General features: G+C 45.1%; 1 protein-coding gene across 6 annotated transcripts; it reads left to right on the top strand.

Moving 5' to 3' along the window:
• Window positions 1–209: 209 nt before the first annotated feature.
• Window positions 210–22,595, top strand: LDAF1 (lipid droplet assembly factor 1). 6 transcript variants are annotated; one of them, XR_009530119.1, is made up of 6 exons: window positions 210–298; window positions 2,603–2,800; window positions 10,259–10,427; window positions 12,684–12,822; window positions 18,568–18,698; window positions 22,539–22,595. XR_009530119.1 is itself a non-coding variant. In XM_060078067.1 (5 exons), exons 2-5 carry the CDS (start codon window positions 2,705–2,707, stop codon window positions 14,387–14,389), a joined length of 441 nt encoding a protein of 146 aa, XP_059934050.1. In that variant the 5' UTR covers window positions 210–298; window positions 2,603–2,704; the 3' UTR covers window positions 14,390–15,184. The 6 variants fall into 6 exon arrangements, 2 of the variants coding, with proteins under 2 accessions (XP_059934050.1, XP_059934051.1); XR_009530121.1 differs by lacking the exons at window positions 18,568–18,698; window positions 22,539–22,595 and adding exons at window positions 11,645–11,822; window positions 11,899–12,002 and having other exon boundaries at window positions 12,684–12,765; XR_009530122.1 differs by lacking the exons at window positions 18,568–18,698; window positions 22,539–22,595 and adding an exon at window positions 11,899–12,002 and having other exon boundaries at window positions 12,684–12,765.
• Window positions 22,596–23,815: the final 1,220 nt, after the last annotated feature.

The raw sequence follows: 23,815 nt of genomic DNA, 5'->3' as shown, positions 1-23,815 counted from the left end.
AGGGCAACTCTCTCTGAGCCTCAAGTTTCCTCACGTGCTCCTCACTCGTGGCTTGTCCGGGAGGCTCCAAAAAGCTGAGGGAGACAGCGTCCTCTGCAAGAGCTGCAGGCGGGGAGAGCCAAGCGGAGGGGAGGGGAGGGGAGGGGAGAGGAGGGGAGAGGAGGGACGGCGCGGGGCCGCGCGGCGGAGGAATACTGCTGGCGGGGGTGGAGTGAACGCGCAGGCTCCCGCTTCAGAGCCGCCGCTTGGGCGTGTCTCCTCCAGCTGCTCGCACACGCAGCGCGGTCGCCGGGACCAGGTGAGAGCTGGCAGCTTGGGCGCAGGGGACCCAGCTGGCTAGACACCCTCCTCGCCGGGCGAGACAAATTTTGGAGGAGGGCAGGGGTCGGTTGAGAGGATAGTCGGTGTCCCACGCCCGAAGCCTTCAGCACGACGTTTGGTAATGGGACTCTCATCCCTCCGAGCCCCTGCGAGACCCCCATACACACACACACACCCCCTTACACCTACTACTACATTTGGTAAAAGGGTTGCCATCCCCATCCCACCCCGGACCCTTCCCCTTCTTGGGAAACCTGGTTGGGAAGACTCCGAACTCCCTCTTTAGGATTAATGAAAATGGGTGCCCTCCTCCCTCCCGGGTTCCTCTTTTCTATGGAGGGCCCCTCCCCCCTCACGGCAGAGAGGGGAATTCCAAGTACCACAGGTGGTATTCGACTCCCCGCCCCCGAGCTCCCATTTCTCAGCCTCGGCGCCCCCTCAGGCGCAGAGCCCCCTCTGTACCTGCATCACCCCCCTTTTCCCCTCTCCTTGGATCCCAAGAAACTGGCCGCCTGTCCCCTCTCGCGTCTAAGAAGGCTGAGAGACTGGAACCAGATGGGGAGGGGGAGGTCTGGATAGGCCCGAGGCGCCCGGCGGTTCCCGGCCTCAAGCCAGAGATGCGACCCCTCCCCCGCCCGGCTGGAATGCTCAGGGTTTCCTTTTGTCCCGGGAGGGGCAATAGTGGAAGAGCCGGGGGCTTTTGGAGGGGGGGGGCGTGGAAGGGGAAGGGCGGGTTGGCTCGTGTTCTCCTGGCTCAGCCCGGAAGGCGCGGAGAAGGCAGAAGGCGGGAAACTGTGCGCTGCGTCGGGTTAAGGGGTTGCCGTCTTCCCTCCTCCCGAGACCTCTCAGTGCGCTTGGGTGCCCGGCTGGCGCTTGGGTTTCCAAGGACCTGGGAGACCAGTAGGGGAGCTGGACTTGTTTCTGACCCTTGCAGATTGGAGATTAGGGGAATTGAGTGCTGGGAACATCGCAAATTCAAATCTGTGTCAGCTGTAGCTTCAGAGACAGTATGGGAATGGGAGTTTAGTCCTGCCCTGTTCAGGGGATTCCTGTTTCACAAAAGGGATTGTAGCATAGAATCTCTAGCTGGGGAGATTAAAATGTGCTTTAATTTGGTGCTAGACCCTATAGATATTAGGAGATACCTCTTCCTATCTCACATAATTAGCATGGGGGACGTTCAGTATGGTAAATAAATGTGAGCCTCTCTCAGTTAATTTTGTCCACTGTGACAATCTTTTAGGCGTTTGTGCTATAGGTCAGGAGATCAGTTGTAAGGGAGAAATGGAAAAGATATCTGTGTCCAGCCCTACAGTGTTGTTCTGGAAAATATAAAATAACAATATATTAGTTTATATGAAAATAAAAAAGGGTTTAAAAGATAGATATCTAACTTAACAAAAAGCTTTTATTAAAAATAAATAATTATGTGAGATTGGGACAGTCCTGGATATTCCAGGCTGTTGAGTCACAGGGTATAATTGTGGCAAAGTCTGTCCCTCAGGTGCCTCTCTTGTTATGGAGCTGAGACTTACAAGTAAATAGAGAATAATTTATGGCACAATGTAATTGGGAGCCAACCTGTTTAGTGTATTGGCCACTGCCACTTGTTTGAAAAAGGTTTTCTGGCCAAAAAAGAAAAAAGACAATAGGACTTGAAATAGTGTATTCAGCTTTCTTACTTTCTTCCACATTCTTTTCACAATTTTGTCAGGCTAAAAAAACATAAGCTCTCAGAGACAATACCATTAACATTTTGTTATATGTCCATCTAGATCTTTTATTTTACTATGGATATATACATAGAATACATAACTACATATATGTATTTTATATTATGGATATATGCATAAAATATGTAACAATATATAGTATTCTATAATTTTTTCACATCATAGATGTATTTTTATTTCACTAAATAAATATCAATATCATTTTAATGGCTATACAATACTCCATTCTATGAATTTATCATTATTTAACCTATTTCCTATTAGTAGACAGTTAGCTTCTTTCCACTGTTTTACTATTTATTATGTATTAGGAACAGGGGTACACTGCACATCCTTTTGGCATGTTTTGATATAACTGATTATTTCCTTCAAGTTCCTGGAAAGTAAATTGTTGGATCAAGGTATGTGCAATTTGAAATTTTGATAGATATTGCCAAGTTACCCTCCATCTGCATGCCCACCATCAGCGTGTGGGGATAGTTGAATCTCTTGTTGCGTCAGTTGGGTGAAGACCACTAATGGTTTAAGATACTTTTCATTTCCTCCAGTGACAGCAAGAGACAAGGTGACATGTGAGATTTGACTGTGCCCTGCACTGAAGAGCTTACTGGTAGAATTCATCCCTAAAGAGACCTGAACTGGGTTTCAGGATGGTGAAAGAAGAGCCCCCGAGTACTTCAAAGGACTTGCAGGAGCTGCAGAGGAGGGTGTCTTTGCTGATAGCGTCTGTCCAGAGTAACTCAAAGGTCAGTTTCCAATCAGAGCATATAATGGAAGATCCCAAAATAATACTAGCTTAAACACCATGGAAAGTTATTTCTCTCTCAAGTAGAAGAAATTTGGAGGTAGGTCAGGAATCTCTCTAACTCACCACCTTGTCATGTCTGAGTTGTGACCTTCAAACTCACTGTCCAAGATGACTGCTAGAGTATCAGCCATTGTATCCATATTCTAGGCAATAAGATGTGGGGAGAGAAAGACTTGCATACCACCTCCAATTTAAGGATACTTCCTGGAAGTCATACACACACAAAGCTTCCAGTTGCATCTCATAGACCAAAATTTAGTCTTATGATCAGCCCTTGTAGCAAATGAATTCTTTAGCTGGAAATAGAGGCAACTCTTAGTCTGTGCCACAGATAACATCCTTTTTTTTGTTTTGCTGTTAATTTTGACCTGTTACCCTGAAAATGAGAGGCTAACGTCTACTTTGAGCCCAGTGTTCCACTAGAAATCCAGTGTTCAATAGAAATACGACATAAGCCACAGAAGTAATTTAAAATTATCTAGTAGCCGCATTTAAAAAGTAAAAAGAAGCAGGTGAAATTAATTTCAATAGTGTATTTTATTGAACAAATATAAAACATATTTCAACATGTAATCATTATAAAAAATATTAATGAAAAAATTATTGAGATGTTTTACATTCTTTTTTGTACTAAGTCTTTGAAATCCAGTCTGTATTTTACACTTAACAGCACATTTCCATTTGAACTAGCCATTTTACAAGTGCTCAATAGCCATTCAATGCCAATGGGACTTGAGATAGTATATTCTGCTTTCTTGAATTTTTATCTTTATTGCTTTCTTCTATGTGCCTTTCAGCATTTTTTCAGGGAAAAAAATAACAGCTCTCAGAGATAATATTATTAACATTTTGTTGTATGTTCTTCTAGACTTTTGTTCTATGCAATATACCCATAAAATACATATGTATATGTAAGAAAGTGAACTGGTTGGTGATCTGTTTTTCGTATTGGACACCACTAGTATCTATTTGAGGAGCCAGACCTTTGCAGTCTAGGGCAATGTACTCTATAGAGATCTTTTCTGAACTCATCCCCAAATGCCTCTGGCACTCTTTGTGGATTTAGCAAGATATTTTTAGGTTGGACAAGCAGCTTTCTAGCCAGCAGGCTGAGACTCTTGTTACTAAAAATTAGCTCCGTGAGAAAGGTCCTCATACTCATCTACACGTTCAGTTGATTCTCGTTATATAATTTGTGTTAGTTCTGTTCTGTTGAGCCACCTCAAACACTGAATTAGCACATACTGAACAATTGCTCAAACGGGTAGTACAGGATTAGGTTCTGGCAAACTTCTGGTGGCAACATTTTCATCAACCAATCAAACCATAACCTGTTTTGTATGTCTTAAAGTCACCTTTATTCTGTAGATATTATTGATTCATTAACATTGAACTCCAGGCCAACAGCCTGTACTATACAGGCAGCTATAACTCCTGCCTGAATGAAGTTTATCTAATACACGTACGGTATTTTCTCTATAAGGCACGTCACAGCCTTCTTTTTTTTTTTTTTTTTTTTTGTGGTACGCGGGCCTCTCACTGTTGTGGCCTCTCCCGTTGCGGAGCACAGGCTCCGGATGCGCAGGCTCAGCGGCCATGGCTCACGGGCCCAGCCGCTCCGCGGCATATGGGATCCTCCCGGACCGGGGCACGAACCCGTATCCCCTGCATCGGCAGGCGGACTCTCAACCACTGCGCCACCAGGGAGGCCCACAGCCTTCTTATACTTAGGAACACTAGACAGTACTGCTACACATTTTAAATGTCAAAATCATCAACAGAAAACATAAAAATGCAGAAAAAGATGGCACTAAATAAACCGTGAAAGGGACAGTTGTATAAAGAGCTGAAACAAGAAGGCAGAGTGTTGCCTAGTTTGGCCTCAGCTGGGAACATGTGTGTCAGGTGGCTCACGTTTTTCACTGCCGTGTGCACGTCCATGAAAGCAACTCAAAGTGTTGATTCTGGGGTTACAGATCAATTTTAGTGGGTAGGCAAATTCACAAATATGGAATCTGCAAATAATAGGAACTGACTGTACATTAATTAACCTTCGTTGAGCACTCATTATATGCAAAGCACTGTGCTACGCACTTGGCATATCTTAACTTAGTTAATATTCGTGTCTACCTTCTAAGGTAGGCATTTCAAAACATGTGAACTCTGACTTCTTGACATTTCTTTATTTTTTCACCTTAGATCCTCAGCCATGGTCATTGGAATAGATTTGGACCAGATAACTTCCAGGGCAGTTGACTCCCAGAATGATGGGACAGATCATCAGTTGGCTAAGCCCTGATGTTCTTCAGATAGTCCTGAGGTCGTTTCTTTTAAATTTTTAAATTATATTAATTGAATTAATTATATTAATTGTGTTTACTCAATAGAGTAATATTGTCAGTAAAGGAAAGGAAGTCACCTGTAAACCCATCACTAACAAATCCAGTGGTGGTATTATCATTACTGTTGTTGTTGTTATTATTATTAGGACGCTTTAGTATGTAATTTTTAGATCTAGTGGTTTTAATTGTGGCAGATGTAGTTCTATATTTTTTTTTTGCTTGATATTGTATATTGGTATTTTTCCATATTAAAGCATAGGTCTTCTGAACAATTGCTTTTCTTGGTGGTAGAACCTTCCCTTAGATTGACATACCATAATTTACATAGTCATCCCCTTGCTTCTGTGATATTTAGATGATTTCTTTCCCCCAAGTAATTTATAATCTTTTCTCAGAGTTAATAAACCCTTTGAGTTCCAGATAAGAATAGATGGCTTCCAGATGGAGTGTTTGTGAAACAACTCCGTCATCTCTTCTAGGAAACCTCTGGAATGTCAAGTCTTAATTGTCTTACTTTTAGACTGACAGAGTCAGAAACCTGTCCCAAATAGCTTAAACAAACAAACAGACAGTGAGATCTGCCAGGGCTTTTGGGAAATGTAAGGCTATCATAGAAGCCAAGGCAGGAAGTAAACAGGGCGGAGCCTCAGGAGGGGTTAGAACCAGGGTCTGGCAGGTCACTGGGGTCAGAGATAACTCTCAGTGGCCTCTCTTTTCTTCTTTTTTTTTTTTTTTTTTTTTTTGCGGTACGCGGGCCTCTCACTGTTGTGGCCTCTGCCGTTGCGGAGCACAGGCTCCGGACACGCAGACCCAGCGGCTGTGGCTCACGGGCCTAGCTGCTCCGCGGCATGTGGGATCCTCCCGGACAGGGACACGAACCCGTGTCCCCTGCATCAGCAGGCGGACTCTCAACCACTGCGCCACCAGGGAAGCCCTCAGTGCCCTCTCTTGAGACATATTGTTCCTCATCGTAACTCTTCTTTGTATATCAGCTTCATTCTCCTCTCTTTGCAGCCTGGCTTCCTTTGCTCTTCCATTCACATGGGCAGACATGATCGCCCAGGATGGTACCTTCAACTCCCCTTGTCTCCTCCAGCTCCCAGCTGAAATCCTCTATGGGACCTGGTCTTGGGAGTGCTTGATTCCTAGGAGCAAGACTCTGCTTGACCAAGTCACCTATGGCCAGGGAGGTGGCAGTTGGGCTGGGGCTTTCCATTCCACTGGTATAAACATGGCTTCAGGGGCTTCCCTGGTGGCGCAGTGGTTGAGAGTCCGCCTGCCGATGCAGGGGACACGGGTTCGTGCCCCGGTCTGGGAAGATCCCACATGCCACGGAGCGGCTAGACCCGTGAGCCATGGCCGCTGAGCCTGCGCGTCCGGAGCTTGTGCTCCGCAACGGGAGAGGCCACAACAGTAAGAGGCCCGCGTACCGCAAAAAAAAAACAACAAAAACAACAAAAAAAACATGGCTTCAGGGGCCTACCCCTGCTGTGAGAGGGGGCAGTTTTCACAGAGGAGGTAAGAGAGATGGAGCATGGGCTGGGCAGGTGCCCTCCCAATGGTATCTCCTTGTGTGGATTACCTAGGACAAAATAGTTTTGCTCTCATGCTGGCCCTTTCCTTCCACAAAGGATGTTTTTGAATTACCTCCTTGGCACCTGTATTCTAATCCTGAATCACAAGGACCAAAATCTGGGAGAAGTTGTCACGCAGCACCTTGGACTTGTCATTACCAGTGGTTTTAAATAATGCTGACTCCTCTGCCCTCCACCCCTCTGGTAGCAAAGACAGTAGATACTGATGATCTTTTGCATTCTAACACCAGGGAATTAGCCTCTCTTCTGAATAGTTCCAGATGGAGCCTTCATGTCCTTAAACACTGGCCATGTTGTCCCTATTTTGGAACCTCCCATACTCATGTGTGCATTTTAAAATAAATCACCTGTGTTTGACCTTGGGCAAGTTGCTTGGGCTCATTGACTCTCCATCTCATCTTCTCTAAATTAAGCAATGCCAGGCTCATAGCTTTGTTGTGAGGATGATCTCAGATGTCGTTTGAGAAGGCCTTAGCACAGAGTCTGGAACATAATGGTGCCAGTCTGTCCCAGCCTGGCATTCCTGGGTTATTTAGCACCGCACCATGCCTGTAAAATCTAGGTTGGATAACCTGTGTCTGCTTCCAGGAGGGCGATGGAAAATGTTGCTGAATAATAAGCTCTCCCACTTTCCATCCTTCCATTGTGTCACCCTCTGTTGCCTGGGAGAATAAAAAGTTAATTGCTATGGTCTAATTCCCGGATTTAAATAATGTTAAATTTTGCCTTGTTATCTACCTCATAGCATTGTAGAGAGAAAAAAATAAGGAGGTTTATTGAAAGCTCTTAAAATAGTGCTTGGCACTTGAGTGTTTAATGAATGTTCTGTATTATTATTAGGCATAACTGAATCATATCTTCCTCTTCTGAGACAGACTGGTCTGAGCAGGGCCATCCTCCCTAGGGGAAGACAATTGCTGGGCTTAATTGTCTGCATCTTAAATTGGTCTCTCTGCATATCCGAATAACTTTCTATTTTTTCCTTGTAGGGCCCAGATTTAGAAGAGGCTAAGAAAAAATTAGATTTCTTAAGGACTACAAGTAGTTCCTTCCTGCTTTTCTCCTCTTGGATCCCCATGCCAAACTGTCTCCTGGTCCTGTTGAATTTTCTTTTGTCATTCCACTTTCATACTGCATCTCCTCCTCCTCTTCCCTCCCTGCCATCAGCCTAGTTTTGGCCATGATTATCTCTTGCTGGCTTCCCTGCAAATCTTCCTCACTGCCTCTTGCACAGGACCACCAGGTTCATCTTTTTTAAATTATTCCTTTGATTGCATCACAGTCCTGCTCAAATGCCAACAGTTCGCTTCTTGTTTTTTTTCTAGGTAAAATTTGAGTGAGCGCTTCTCAACAGAAATATTATGTGAACCACATATATAGTTTTAAGTTTTCTAGTAGCCATATTAAAAAACATAAAAAGAAACATGTAAAATTAACTTTAATAATATATTTTATATAACCCAGTATATCCAAAACAATATAATTTCAACATGTAATCAATATTAAAAAATCATTGATGAGATATTTTACATTCTTTTTTTAATACACTCAGTGCACATCTCAATTCACATGCTGATTTTCCATTGGAAATACTTGGTCTCTATTCAGATTTCATAAAATTGATAATTGAAAAACTTATTTGAAACATACCCACCTTATTTGAAATGTAATTAAAATTTTTTCAATGACTGAATCAAACATCAGTTTCTAAATTTAAATTAGATTAAACATCCAATTCATCGGTCACGCTAGCCACATTTCAAGTGCTCAGTGGCCACATGTGGCTTCTGTGCTGGACAGTCTAGGTATAAAGTCATAAGCCTGGCATTCTGGTGTTCCAGCCTCATCTGCTCCCCCGCCACTGTGGTTACTGGGTCTCTTGATTTTAAGGATCAGAGAGAGCAGTTCAGTCTGTCAGATGACCCCTGGCGGTTTACTAAGGATACACGTAGACTAGAGCTGGAAAGCAGTCAAGACCTGAAACAGCTTGAAGGACCATCCAGCCCCACTCCCGCGGCCCCTCTGCCTCTCTCTCACCTTCAGCCACCCTAACGGGAAGATCTCACTGGGTTCTGATCCTAGAGTATCCAAGCTGGGTATTTCCAGCTCAGAGGTGGTTTCTGGCACAGTCACCTCTGGCGAGAGAAGCTGAACCGCCAAGTCTTAGATAGCTTTTGTCAGAAAGGAGTAGCTGGAGGCAGTGTAGCCCGTAGGCGTTATGCCATTTTGGGCCCGGAAGTGAAGTTTGTCAGTGCTGAAGCCCCAGGACTGAGAACGGTGGCTTTGTGGAACAGCCTTTTCTAGTTAAGCAGAGTGAGTCCTGTGCTTTGTCACCATCAACTTGAGCTCCAAAATCCTCCTGCCTTCCAGCTTGCCCACAGTTTCCTCCATTTGAATCACTTGGGTGAACAACTCTTTCTAGGAGAACGTGCGTTTTGGTTAGTGACACCCACCATCACTGAAGCTTAAATTACATCTTCAGTTCACCTGCTGGCCTACATGGCCCTAAGGAATGAGACACAGGAAGGACCAGTTTTGATGGGGAAAAGTTCTGGAATGATGGAAGCTTTCAAGGGAACGGGAACTAGCATGCCAGCACTGAGGAGAGAGATGGCGTGGACCCTAAGAAGAGGGGGAAGCCCATCCTTGTGAGGATGCCTAGGGCCAGCTCTGTATTAAAGCAGCCCCCCCAACCCCTCACTGAGCCAGCTCCAGAACCCTTTTGCCTGGTGGAGGAAGGTAACCTACTTATTAACACAGCATAAGCTTGCAGTAGTCATCAGGCTGTGGCCTGACTGTGGTATCCAGGTTGATGACATAAAAACATTTTCTCCTAATGAAGTGGCAGCCATTGCAAACATCTGACATCTGAAGTGAAGAGATTTAGCTTTGAATGCCTAGATTTTGCCACTTGGAAGCCGTGTGACTCTAGGTGAGTCATTTTGTCCCACCGTTTCTCAAACTTTAATGTGTGTACAAATCACCTGGTGATCTCATTAAAAAACAGAATCTGATTTGGCAGGTCTGGGTCAGGGCCCAAGATATTGCATTTCTAACAAGCTCCCAGGTGATGCCAAGTAGCTAGGACTTAACCTCTCTGTGCCTCAGTGGCCTCAGCTGTGAAGTAAGCAGCCAATTGTACGTATATTACATCAGAGCACACATATGCTGAGGATGCCTTCTGAGAGGGTGTGTGTGAAGCAGCAGAGCCATGCCTGGGTCTTTCCTCCTTTCACAAGACTTGAGGTTGTGTGGAGCCCTGAAACTTGCCCCCTGTCCACAGCTGCCTTAAGTTGTTGCTGGGGCAGCTCATGTCTTGGGAGGATTATTATTGTTGACTTCTTAGCTATGGGCCTTCCAACTTTATGACCTTGGCTTATACTTCCTATAGCTCGGGTGAATTCATCAACCTGGGGTTCAGACATGGCATTCAGTCCTGCTCGTCTCCTTTGCCCACAGGTGGTTGCCTTTATGAAGTCTCCAGTGGGCGAGTACCTGGACAGGCATCCTTTTCTGACCCTCACCTTGCTGGTGTTTGCTGCTGTGTCGGCCGTTCCTGTTGGCTGCTTCCTGCTCCTCGTGGTGCTTGCCTCCCTGGCTGCATTTGTGGGAGTCATATTACTAGAAGGTATCCTACTCAGTTACTCTCCCCCTTGGAAAATGACTCACTTGGGATGACAGTATTTATTGGGCATCTGCCACTCTTGTCAAAGGTTCCTGTTCTTGTCAAAATCACATCGACCAAGGCAGGTTGTCAGAGTAGTTAAAACATGGGCTCTGGAGTCTATTAGAATCCCACCTCCCCCAGTGTGATTTTGGACACATTATTTACCCTCTCTGAGCCTCAAATTCCTCATATATAAAATAGGGGTATAATAATACTATCTCAGAGGGTTGTGAGGATTGAAACTTACAGTTGCATAAAGTACTTAGCACAATCCTTGGCACAGAGTAGCTTCTCCATGAATGCTAACTATTGTCATTAAACAGAGAAGCCATTCACTCCACAGATAGTTATTGAGCACATGTTGCATGCCAGGTGCCTTGCTATGTACTGAGGTTCCCCCTTCTCCACCTTTCCTCCTGAAGTCCCACTGCCAATTGTCAGCTTCTCCCTGAGTTGCTAAGTTAAAATTACTAAGAAAGTAAATCTGATTGGCTCAGTTTGCCTTTTCAAATCAGATCACAGTCCACAAAGAGATGGTTGCCATCTGCTCAGGTGATCACCTCTGGCTCATTCTGTGGCTTCCCAGAGCTAAGAGCACCCAGGGTTGCTTCCCTACCAAAGGGATTGTGGACAAGGCAGTTTACACTTGAAGAAGAAGGCAGGCACAGTAGGTGGATGAGCCAAATACAGTATGGCAGAGTGGTTGTTCAGTAAATATTGATGGATAGATGGGCGAAAGATGAATCAATATTAAAACAAAGGTAAATTTAGAAAGAAATAAGAGAGCCACTACCTTTTTGTGGTATCATACAAAGTTTTACAGGAGAGAGCACTTTAAAGATGTATAACAACTTTGTCCCAGAGTAGACAAGGAAGGGCTTTCTAGATAGGAGGAACAGCATGTGCAAAGCTGTTCCACTTTAGAGCAGTGGTTCTGCAACTTGAGTCTGCATAAATCTTACTTGCTTTTTGAACATGTGGACTTTCATGTGTCATCCAGAGATGGTTATTTAGTAGGTCTGGAGTGGGGTCCAGAAATGCAAATTTTCAACAAGATTCCCTAATGCATCTGATTCTGATACAGGTGGTGGTTAGCCAAAATACTGATCTAAGATTTTGTAAATCTTTATGAAAAGGCAGCACGTCTGTTTACATTCTCTACTTTCCTTCCTTTCCAGAGTCCATCCCTGAAACTGTCACTGTGGAGTACTGGGTGGGCTATTTGACAACTCGTGAGGCAAGGGAAAGGATGTCTGCCATGCAACATTTGCCATGTTATTAGTTCTGCATTGGAAAGAGGAATTTTGTTATGAGGAAGGCAAGAGAAAGTGTGCTGGGCAGACAAAGACTGCCACAGTGAGTCACATATATGATAGTCTCTTAATTGTCATGTCAACACTTAGAGGTAGTTATTATTATATTCTTTTTACAGATGAGTTAAACTAAAGCTCCAAGCGGCCCAAAGTCTCACCATAAATGACTTAACTAGGATCAAACTCAGGCGTGTCAACTATGAAAATCCATCCTCTTTCCATGGTACCTTTTATTATTTTTCTCCCATAGACCCCATGTTATAAAAATGTATTTTCTCTGCACTTATTAGATGGTAATTCATTAATATTCCCATTAAAAACTTATTTAATGGTGGGTAAAATGACCATTCACACCTATGGTTACTGTGTGATAGTTGCCAGGCTGGGTTGTAAAGGATGTAATCAAAAGTTATGTTTAGATTTTACTTTATTTAGCCTGCATAGCCTTTATTTCCATAGGTTGTAGGTAAGTGTAAATTATAGTATTTGGTAGGCAGTTTGAAACACTGGTCGTGATTTACCACCCCCATTACTGTCTTGGCTAATTCCTTCTAGAGGATTCCATTGGGGGCCCATCCCTGACCTTGAGAATGAGGGAGTTTCAAATTCAAACACCCACGGGCAAGACAGGTAACAGAAGTGAGCAAAGCGGTCCAAGAATAATACAGTTGGGAACAGTGGGGCCTGGAGGAGACTGGAAGGCCAGCAGTTGTTGCCATGCAGTGATGCTCACTTGGGTATTGAGATTGCCTCCTTTTTAAGCGATACCAGAAGTATGGATTTTTGTGGAAAACCTCCTCACTTAAAACATCTGAGTTAACTGTTGTTTTAAACACAGTGGTGCAGGGTCTGGTGTTTTCAGTCTGTTTTAGATGAATGATTCTTTTGACATGCTTTCCTCTAGGACTGGTCATCTCTGTGGGCAGCCTCTCACTGCTTTGTGTCCTCTGTGGCTTGGGCTTCGTGTCACTCATCATGTCAGGGACAATCATAGTGTCCTACATGGTAGTCTCCAGCCTCGTCAACTACTGGTTTTCTCCCAGGTAAATACATGTCAGTGCAATAATTTAATCTTTACTATTTGGGGAGATTTTCACAAGTAACACCCTAACCCTGGTCACATCATACTCAGTCTCCCAAGATAGGAGGTGCCTAGCCTCTTCACATCTCTACTTAAAAAGAGGTAAGGTTTCTTTCTCTCTTTTTTTTAAAATTATCAGGTAGGAATGCTTTGGTGGCAAGTAATGAAAAACCTAAGTAGATACTAGCTTAAACAAATAGGGATTTATTTATTTGTTTTATTTATTTATTTATTTATTTATTTATTTATTTATTTATTTGCGTTATGCAAGCTCTCACCGTTGTGGCCTCTCCCGTTGTGGAGCACAGGCTCCAGAGGTGCAGGCTCAGTGGCCATGGCTCACGAGCCCAGCTGCTCCGCGGCATGTGGGATCCTCCCGGACCGGGGCACGAACCCACGTCCCCTGCATCGGCAGGCGGACTCTCAACCACTGCGCCACCAGGGAAGCCCGGGATTTATTTTTATTGCATAACAGAAAGCTGGAGATAGCCCAGTCCTGGCACAGCCTCTCTAGTGTCATCAAGGTACCAGGCACCTTCTGCCGTTCTGTGTTGCCATCCTTACCACACTGACTTGTCACCTCATGGCCACAAGAAAGCTGCTGCTGGCTACACCAACTTCATTCAAGGCAGGATGAAGAGAGGAAAAAAAAATGAGTCCTCACTCACCAATTGAGTCTGACCTTTTTTGTCAAGTAAATGAAATCTTTCCCAGAACCTACCCCCTTCTTATCCCAACCAACCTCATTGGCTGGAATTTTGGCAGGTAGCCACCGTAAGCTGGAAGGGAGGCTGGGAAACGGAGTATAAACCCACAAGGAGAAGGGCCTCGGGAATGTGTGTCGGTCAGCCAAGCTCTGGTGTGTGCCATAGCTCCCCCGCTTGGGGTATAAGTGTTATTAGCAAGGCTGCTTGAGATTCAAAGAGAATCCACAGAGCCAGCTAAGTTAATATCAACAGTGCTACCTCCTCTCTCACTTAGCTCTGAAACCTGCCATCACTGGGATGAAAAAAGACAGACCTATTTCTCTCCCTGCTCCATCTCCCTTCTGTTAAAGGTGTAAAGAAATGGTCAATTAATTAGACTTTGCATCCCAGCTATGCCGTTTTTTACCTGTGTGATCTTGAACAAGCTGTTCAACATCTCCGTTCTCAGTTTTCTTTCATTGGTAACATAGGGCTACGCCTTGCTCTGCCTCTCTCACTGGATTGTCATGAGGACGCAAACAAGAATTTGGAGAAAATGCAGTATCCAAATTAGAATGGGAAAAAGGATCGTAACCCCTGCCCCTAATTCAGGCATTTTAACCTCTCGGGCCCCCAGTTTCCTCATCTGTAAAGTCAGTGTAGCCCAAAATCTGGTGTGGTTGCAAGAAGCAACCACAAACCCAAACTAAACCAACAGAGAACGTCGTTCATTCCACCATGTATACTCTCAGCATTGCTCTTTAAAGAGGCCTTAGAGCTGATCATTTCCTCTTGTTGCCAAACAGACTTTGGACACAACACAACTCCAGTGGCGACTGTTAGCTGGCCGTGAAGTCTACACACTTAAAGGGGCTCTACCAGGAATGACCAGCTGAATGGAACCAAAGCTTTTTTTCAAGCACCTCTGGGAAGCTGTTGGATCATCCTTGCCCCTTGGGATTATGACTCAGAAGGGACTGGGTAGTCAATCTCTTCCTGGAGGTGTCCTCTAGCTTTTCCACTTATTTGTAGGGTCCTGCAGTGGACAGTTTTGGGGATCTTGTTGCTCTTGGTCAGTTCCATCAGCTGACCAGCCCTCACATGGAGAATCAGCAGAGAATCTCGATGGCGTGGCAGCTCCTCGCGCCTCTCACCTCCTCCTCCCCAGAGATGCACACCTGACCTTGGCAGGGTTCTGAGCCTCTACAGGCCAGTGACTTGACCCCAAAGGCTCAGATCTTATATCCGAGGCCCCAATTTGGGACAGCCACAGGTTGTTTTTCCTTTTTCTTTCTTCCTTTTTTTTAAAAATGAGAGCTGCTTATTTCTTCACTCATTTGAAAAAAGAGGTGGGGGGAAGAATCCAAAACAGAACAAGCTCTTCTGCCTTATTAGCCTTTTATCAGAAAGACAAACAACTTTTGGGAATAATAGCCTCTCAGACAAAGTTAGATAATAGAGTCCAAACTTAACCTTATGGCCAAGAGCATTTTTTTCTAAGTCTAAAGGTATGGTTTCCACTGTTGAGTATTGTTAAGTGATGTTACTCTTTAAAATATTTGCACTTGATACTTTTTTATTGTTTTAAGGACTTGTCTTGTTAAGCAATTTCTTCAAAAACTCCCATGAAAATGATAAAAGACTACAAAAATTTTTTAAATCCTATGGGATATCTACTTCAGTGGTTTATTTCCTGTGGTAGTTTATTAAAAATATTTATTTAGATGAGCTTTTTTTCTTCACTCTATTTCAAAATACCCCCTTTCTAGACATCAAACCCATTTTTTCCTTCTGTGTCAATTTCATGGCAGATCCTGGGTAATAAGGCTTTTTTAGTTGCTAGTGATGGACACTCAACTCAAAATGGATTTAAAAAGTGGGGGCAGAGGGGGATGGATTCGTTTCACTGAACTAAAAAGCCAAAAGGTAGGTCTTTAGGCACTGCTGGATCCAGGGACTCAAGTGGTGTCATTAGGCATCTCTCTCCCTTCATCTCTCAGCGCTGCTTTTCTCAGTGTGAGCTGAGTTTTAGGCAGGCCCTCCCCATGTGGAGGTCCCAGCAGCTCTAATTTTACATCAGCCTTATAGTTAGCACTCCCTATTGGACAAGGAAGCTGTTCTTTTCCAGTAGTACATTTAGATTTTTGGCTCCGATTAGACAGACTTGGGTCATGTGAGCAACCTCAAACCAAACACTGTGGCCAGGGGGGATGGAATATGCTGACAGGTCAGGGCTGGGACATGTGTGCATTCTGGAACCAGGGGAGGGGGTGGGTCAGCCCCACTGGTTCTGCATAGGTGGGAGTGCTAGAGTATGTAGAGCTGGGAGGACGATACGATCCCAGAGGAGTATTGCAAGGAAAGGAAATGTATGCCAGGCAGACAGAAGCAAATACTTGCTCTTTGATTCAGGAGGGCATAAAGGCCTTAATTTGGTACTCAAACTTTTCTGTATCCCATGACAGTCAGCCACACCTGTCACTAAAGGGGCCTTCAACTCTATTAGAGAACAAGAACTGCCTTTTCCTGCCAATACATGGGGGTATTAATATTAACAGTTACTATTTACTGAATGTTTCTTTCTGACCTGCAAGTGTCTGCTATTAGCTGTCTAAGCTAAATACCCTGCTGGGTTCTGAGGCTTCAGAAAAGAAGAATGAAGAGGGCCCTGGCCTCCTGAAGTTTACTTTCCAATGCAGGAGTCAGCTAACAAGTGTATTAGTTATCTATTGTTGCATAACGGTTTACAAAGAGCACTTTTGTCATCCTACATTTTCGGTGTGTTAGGAGTACAGGCCTGCCTTAGCTGAGTCCTTTGCAAGACTACAACAGCAGCGCTGCCACATTGCTTCTCCTTTGAGGCTCGCCTGCGGAAGGATCCACATCCAAGCTCACATGGTCATTGGCAACATCCATTTCTTTGTAGGCTTTGGGGCTGAGGCCCTCAGTCCCTGTCATATGGCAGCTCACAGCCTGACAGCTTGCTTCTTCAAAACCACCAAGGGAGAACGTCTCTTAGCAAGATGGACGTCACATTCTTATAACACATAATCATGTATGCATAAGCACATACATCCCATCACTCTCACCACATTCTGTGGGCTAGCAGCAGTCAGGTCCCACTCACACGAAGAGGAGGGCTCACACAAGGGAATGCATACCACAGTTGGGGATCATGGGCCCCACCTTAGATTCTACCTGCTACAACAAGATTATTATGATAAGTGCATTGAAGAAAGTAGAAGGGGCAGGCCGTGTCAGCCACAGCAGTCTTGTCTTTGAACCACATAATGAGAAGTTGCCACTGTACTAAGAGCTGGTGGGGGCAGGTGTTCCCAGCAGAGGGCGCAGCAAAACAAAGGCCCCAAGACTGGAAGGAGCTGAATGTGTTTAAGGAAAAGAAATATCAGTGTGACTGGGCTTGGTGAGTAAAGGGTAAATGGAGGAGAGATAGGAGCCCATCAGGACCTTGTAGGGAAAGAAATTTACAGCAAAAAGCAAAGGGAAGATGATGAAGAATTTTACACTTTGTGTTAAGAGGGACGTAATTAGATTTTTAAAGGTCACGTGTGGCCAATGGATTGGGAGTCAAAAGTCCAGTTAGGAGGTCTGTGGAGGTCCAGAGCAGAGGATGGTGTGGCTTACACTAGAGTGGAAGTAATGGAGACCCTCCTCATTTGCAGAGCTAGCAGCAGTTGGTGATGGACTGTATGTGGGTAGTGAAGGAAATGGAGACACAAGGATGGCACATCAATTTTTAATTTGAGCCAGTGGGTAGTCAGTGACACTATTTTCTGATATGGGGGCTGTGTGAATAGTCAAAATCTGCTTTGCTCATATTGAGTCAGATATGCCTTTTTGACACCAAGAGGATGTGACAAATGAACAGTGGCTTAGAGAGTAGGTATGGGCTGGGGATACAAGATTTAGGAGTATTTTCAGTACTGAGAGCTTTACACAGCCTTCTTACGGAATGCTCTCCTGAGAGAAGCCAAGAGATCATTTTATAACATACTTCTGATCACATAAACAGCCTTGCTTCAAACTGCAGAGTACAAGTTGCCTTCCCACTGCACTTAAAAGTGCTAACTCCTTCCCATCCCAAGCTGCACCTGCCAGGTTCTCATTTTTCATATTCCCTTAGCCTCTGGATTTTAGAGGTGAATGAAACGAAGGTTCAGAGCAGAAATGATTCACCAATTCTGCCAAGAAAGGTGGCATCTAAATCAGAGCTTTGCAGTTCAGGCTGTCTGCCACACTGCCTGGAGCCTGAGGCCTTTGCCGATCAAACGAAGTAAAATACAGAACCCAGTGCAGTGCCTGCCACAGAACAGGTCCACAAACAATAGTTGTCAAAATGCACGGTGCACCATCATTTGAAACTGAGTGAAACAGTTGTAAGGTTAACCATGGGGAAGATAGTCAATAATATTGAATTAGCTTTGTATGGTGACATGGTAACTACACTTATTGTGATGACCATTTTGTAATGTACAAAGACATTCACTCATTGATGTACACCTGAAACTAACATTGTGTGTCAATTATACTTAAGTAAAAAATAGGTATTGTTGGCCTTTTAGGCACAGTTCAATGTGTTCTTTATTTGGAAAGGTAATTAAAAGCACAAAACTGACTTTGTACAGTCGGAATGTTAATTTATCAGTATAACTATAGGTGTTTGTTTTTTGCCCTGAGTCGGGTGCTATCTTAAGCCCTCTACACTTCAATACACATTTTCAGTCAGTTCTCACTACCACTCATTTTAGAGATGAGGAAGCTGAAAGATTGAGATGTTACATTGTTTAAGGGCACATAGAAGCAGAAGTGGGACTCAAGCCCAGTTCGCCTGACTGAAGAGCCCACCCTTGTAACCAGTGTGCTATTAAATGTTAATGCCTCCACCTGCCTTTAAGGCCTGGGATGTGGACCCATGCCCTAATAGACATTGTCTGCAACAGTTCCTATAACCTTTGCTGCTGTGTCGAATAACTTCGGGAACCCCTGTTTTCATAAAATAGGACGTGAACCGTTGGTTCCCCCTAGAGTTGTGCACATAGAAGTACTGTTTCAACCATCGCCTCTGCATGGATTCTACTATCTGCTCCACATAGAACAGGAGATTCAGCCCGGATGTTGTGACCCCAGCAAGGTATGATCAGGTGTGAGTTGTCACAAGGTTGAGGATGACTAAGTACTTCACATATTCTGCTGTGCTTCCTCGAGCAGGAGGTAACAGGTGGAACTAGAGACAGAGGGTGGAATTTGAGAATAACCTGCTTTTTCTTACCTATTCCACAGCATCCCCCCAAAACACGTGCGTGTGTACAGGCACACACATACCCCGAGTGATTAAATATGTGCACACACATACCTGAGTAAGCATGTGTGCAAACACACACACACACACACCCTGAGTGGTTGGTAAGAATTCTGATAATTACAAATTATTGAAGTGCTTTCTTTGCCTTCTTGGGGGAAAGATAGGAGGTGGGGATTACATCCAAATCTGGCATGCCTCTTGGATGTGTCTTTATGGTGAATATTATCCATCGTGTGTGTGGAAGTTGAAAATCAATGATGTTGGAGCATCCCACTCCCCACCTCCTGTTTCCAAACATTTCCACCTTCCACGATCCAGCTCAAGGCTCATCCCTCAGTGAAGTCATGTCTCACTATGTACACTGTCTCTACACTTACAGCCCTCATGGATCAGGCATGTTAAGCAAATGACAACCTCTCTGGGCATTGGTTTCCTCAGTCAGTAACGAGAATGCCGCCCAACCTGTCATTGGGAACTGAGGCAAGTGATCTCTAAATTATAAAAGTGCTACAAAACACTAGACGATAAACCCTTGCTTGACTAGATTGTCTCTTGTTTGCCACTATTCCCTTATATTCGTCCTTCCTCCCATCTGCCCTACCTGCTTCCTCTCTTCTAGTGCTCTGGGAATGGAAACAGTGTCTGTATCTTTCCCTTTGGGTAGCCCAGAAACTTAAATATAGAAACCCCTGCACAATATTTTGCATTGACTAGAAAGACTGAGGAAACTGAACCTAGAGGAGTTATCCATCGGGGGTGACGTTTCCCACCGCCACCCTGGGACATTTGGCAGTGTCTGGAGGCTTTTTTTTTTTTTTTTTTTTTTGTGGTACACGGGCCTCTCCTGTTGCGGAGCACAGGCTCCGGACGCGCAGGCTCAGCGGCCATGGCTCACAGGCCCAGCCGCTCCGCGGCATGTGGGATCTTCCCAGGCCAGGGCACGAACCTGTGTCCCCTGCATCTGCAGGCGGACTCTGAACCACTGTGCCACCAGGGAAGCCCTGGAGGCATTTTTGATAGTCATGACTGTGTGTGTTTGGGGGAGATGCTGCTGGCATCTAGTGGGTCAAGGTCATGGATGCTGCTCAACATTCTTCAATGCACAGGACAGCCCTTTACAACAAAGAACTAAGGGGCCCAAACACCAGTGCCAAGGCTGAGAATCCCTGATCTAGAGAAATAATGAGAATTTAGAGCATTAGACCACACAACAGCAGAGCTGGGCTTGAGACAGGCTGGGACCTGGGGTCCTTTGCTGCAGTGCTGCAGTTCTGCAGTGCTTGCACCTGGACACACCTCTCAAGCAACAAAATACAAAGAAACTGTATGGAACTAAAAATAACTGCGTGATAATTTGGGGCAAATTCTGGACAAAAGATACAAAGAGACCAAAAAAACCCAACTGCCAATTTTGAAGAGCCCATAGCAAAAACTGGATGTGGGGAACAAAAGCAGGGTACCAAGCATGACCCCTGCACCCAACACCACCTAAGGGGTGGGCAAACCACCTAAGCCACGCCTTCGGCTTGACCTCTGGACACACCCCTACCCTCACCCCATGTAAGGAATAAGCTCGACCCCCTCAGGGAGCAAGCAATCAAGGGAAACTGTTGTTTGTTCTCGCTCCCCTCGGCTGCAGCAGGGTCCCCAGTAAAGCCTTACCTGAGTTTCTTGTCTTGCCTCTAGTCAATTTCTATCGATTGGGGAAGGCTAAGAACCCTGGTTGGTATCAGGCTGAGGCGGGGCTGGAGTTGGCCAGGTCTGCACCAGAGCAGCTGGTTACACTAGCGGCTTCAGGGACACATACACCTTCACGTTTGTGAAATGTTTCAGGGTTTCAAAGAGCTGTCACAGGGCTTCCCTGGTGGCGCAGTGATTGAGAGTCTGCCTGCTGATGCAGGGGACACGGGTTCGTGCCCCAGTCCGGGAAGATCCCACGTGCCGCAGAGCGGCTGGGCCCGTGAGCCATGGCCGCTGAGCCTGCGCGTCCGGAGCCTGTGCTCCGCAACGTGAGAGGCCACAACAGTGAGAGGCCGGCATACCGCAAAAAAAAAAAAAAAAAAAAAAAAAAAAAGCTTTCACATATGTTATCATCTCTGACCTTTCATAAGAGTCCTGAGAGGTCCTCCTCTTCTCATTTCCATGCCTTACTAGTCAACTGGCAGCAGAAGAAACTGGGCGAACAAGCAAGTCATTTTCTGAAGGTCTCAGAGATAGCTAGTGATTAAGCCAGGGACCCACCATCACCTGGCCCACTCAGATGCTCTTCCTCCACTCCCTGCTTTTTGCTAAAGCAGAAGTGGCAAGGGTGAGACATCAGGAAGGTAGACTACTCGGTAATTGGGAATCAGAGAGCCATCTGAGCTAGAGAGGGCATGGGCCCCTCTGCTCGGGCAGTAGACATTCATCAGCTTCCCAAAACTGCAGAGGAGACTCAAGCCCCATACATATGCTCTAGTAGTCCTTATGGCCCTATTTAGGAGCTTCAAGTCCCATTTGAAAACCTTAAAGAACCAGCAGAGGGAAATGGAACAGAAGTGTTTCCTAAAGAAAATGTTTCCTAAAGCCAGTAGAGGGCACTCACATCAGGTGATCTGAAGGTGACTCAACTGAGAGCTGGAAGAAGCTTTAGACTGTGATTCTTTTTTTTTGTGGTATGCGGGCCTCTCACTGCCGTGGTCTCTCCCATTGTGGAGCACAGGCTCCGGAGATGCAGGCTCAGTGGCCATGGCTTACTGGCCCAGCCGCTCCGCTGCATGTGGGATCCTCCCCGACCAGGGCACGAACCCGCGTCCCCTGCATCGGCAGGTGGACTCTCAACCACTGCGCCACCAGGGGAGCCCTAGACTGTGCTGCTTAAACGTTAATGTGCATGTGTACAAGGGGCTAAAAGGCAGATTCTGAGTCTGTAGGTCTGGAGCAGGACCTGAGCTTCTACATGGCTCACCAGCTCCTGGCAAAGCTGTTACTGAACTAGTTTTGTTTGCCCGACCAGCGCTGAGACGCTGAGGTTTACAGCAGAGAAAGAGTTTATTCACAAGGCAGCCAAGCAAGGAGACAGGAGAATAGGTCTCAGGTTCTGCCTCCTCAAAGGCAAGAGGCTTGGGATATTTGTGGGTAGAGAGTATAGGGTGGTCGAAGGTCCAGGGGAAGGCGATTGGAGGCAGGAAAAAGGCGAGGTAATCAGTGATCTGCACAAGCATATCTGAGTTACATGCTTCTTCATGGGACACATGCTTAGCAAATGGTGGCAGTAGCATGATCTGAGGGTGGAGTTTTTGGCCTCTGACGTCAAAAAGTCGCCCGTCAGACACTTGTGCAGGCCCAGCTGAATGGTTTATGGTCTCAACCGGTTTGAACTGGGTAAGACTAGCTCCATGTTCCTTAAAAACAACTTAAGCAAACATTACTCTCAGAGGTGTTTTCTATAAGGGGCTGTTAAAGGAGTCTTGATATATATTGTCCAAGCTACATGAAGTTTGGAGGGTATGCAATTTGCAAAACAAAGTAAGCTTGGTCAGTGAAGGCAGTTTACAGGATATTATTTATTAAGCACGTTACAGTCTAAGGGAATCTAACTGATGACTGCCCTGGGTTTCAAAGCCTTCCACTGCTCACACCCTGAGTAACAAGGTAATAGATGCTCTCTCCAGTCTTCTCCTTCTACAGCTGGTACACCTGAGGCCCAGAGAGGAAGTGCACACTGTAAGTCTGCAGTGCCAGGGATAGAACCCATGTCTCCTGCATCCAGTTCTTGCTTTATGACATCTTCCCTGCTCCTTTGACCCTGGAACAGAATTAAGGCAGGAGGATTCATCTCTAAGTAAGGGTGAGAAGTAAGTGACTATACTGTTTGCTTTGAATCAAGCTTCTTTGCATTGCATTTTTGGTCAAATCACTTCCCTCACAGAAGTATCAGTGGGAGTTCAAAGATGAACAGAATCAGACTCTGGACCTCTTGAGCCTTGAGGGAGCCAAAGCAAAATAAATTTGTTAACAAAAGGTTTTCTTATTTTTTTGGTTTATACAAATTTGGCTGTTAACCCAAAGAAAAGCTTACATATAACTTGGTGTGTTCTTATAGATGCAAATTATAGTCATAAACTTTATTCTAAAAATAAGGGTTTTTTGTTGTTGTTGTTGTTGTTTTGCGGTACACGGGCCTCCCACCGTTGTGGCCTCTGCTGTTGCAGAGCACAGGCTCTGCAGCCATGGCTCACTGGCCCAGCCGCTCCGCGGCATGTGGGATCTTCCCGGACTGGGGCACGAACCCGTGTCCCCTGCATCGGCAGGCGGACTCTCAACCACTGCGCCACCAGGGAAGCCCAAAATAAGGGTTCTTTAAGCCTGAATGATTTGGAATGCTTTTACCTACAGGAAACAGAGTGCCTCCCTTAAAAAATAAGAACTCTTAGCATCTCACTAAACATGAAATCCAGATACAGGTGGTTCTAGGGTTGATTTAGGAAACACAGTGAAGTAATCAGGGATCTAGGCTTTCTGTGTTATTACTCCACCATTCTCAGAGAGCATCTTTAGATTTGTTTCCTCGTGGTCACAAGAAAGCTGGCACAGCTCAGGGAATCACAGTTCACACAACCACAGCCAAAGACAGGGAGAAAAGGGCTAGCCTTATATACCTTTTTTTTGAAATGAGGAAAAAGACAGAAACCCCCTCCCAGTTTCTCCCTTAAATCTCATTGAACAGAACAGTATCATGTACCTACCACTACATAAATATCTGCAAGGGGAATTGAGGCTTTATCTTTTTTTTTCCCCCTTTCTCTGTCAGAGGCTTTATCTTGATTATTTAGCCCAATCAGGATACTAGGGGCATGCTATGAACAAAGTCAAGTGTCGACTGAAAAAAATGCACAAGCCAGAAGTTGAGAATTATGTTTTATTCAAGGACAGGACATTACTGAGGACTTTAGCTCAGAAACAGC

The sequence above is a fragment of the Mesoplodon densirostris genome, chromosome 16, assembly GCF_025265405.1.
Source record: "Mesoplodon densirostris isolate mMesDen1 chromosome 16, mMesDen1 primary haplotype, whole genome shotgun sequence".
Classification (NCBI taxonomy): Eukaryota; Metazoa; Chordata; class Mammalia; order Artiodactyla; family Ziphiidae; genus Mesoplodon; species Mesoplodon densirostris.
Note: the sequence above shows the minus strand (reverse complement) of the source record. Positions and strands in the feature narration are given on the sequence as shown.

What these genes read in the sequence shown, in the direction of transcription:
- LDAF1 (XM_060078067.1), top strand. Translation starts at nt 2,705, where the DNA reads ATGGTGAAAGAAGAGCCCCCGAGTACTTCAAAGGACTTGCAGGAGCTG. An exon ending in CTGTCCAGAGTAACTCAAAG is followed by an intron (nt 2,801 to 10,258) that starts GTCAGTTTCCAA and finishes CTTTGCCCACAG; the next exon opens with GTGGTTGCCTTTATGAAGTC. An exon ending in AACTACTGGTTTTCTCCCAG is followed by an intron (nt 12,823 to 14,352) that starts GTAAATACATGT and finishes GTTGCCAAACAG; the next exon opens with ACTTTGGACACAACACAACT.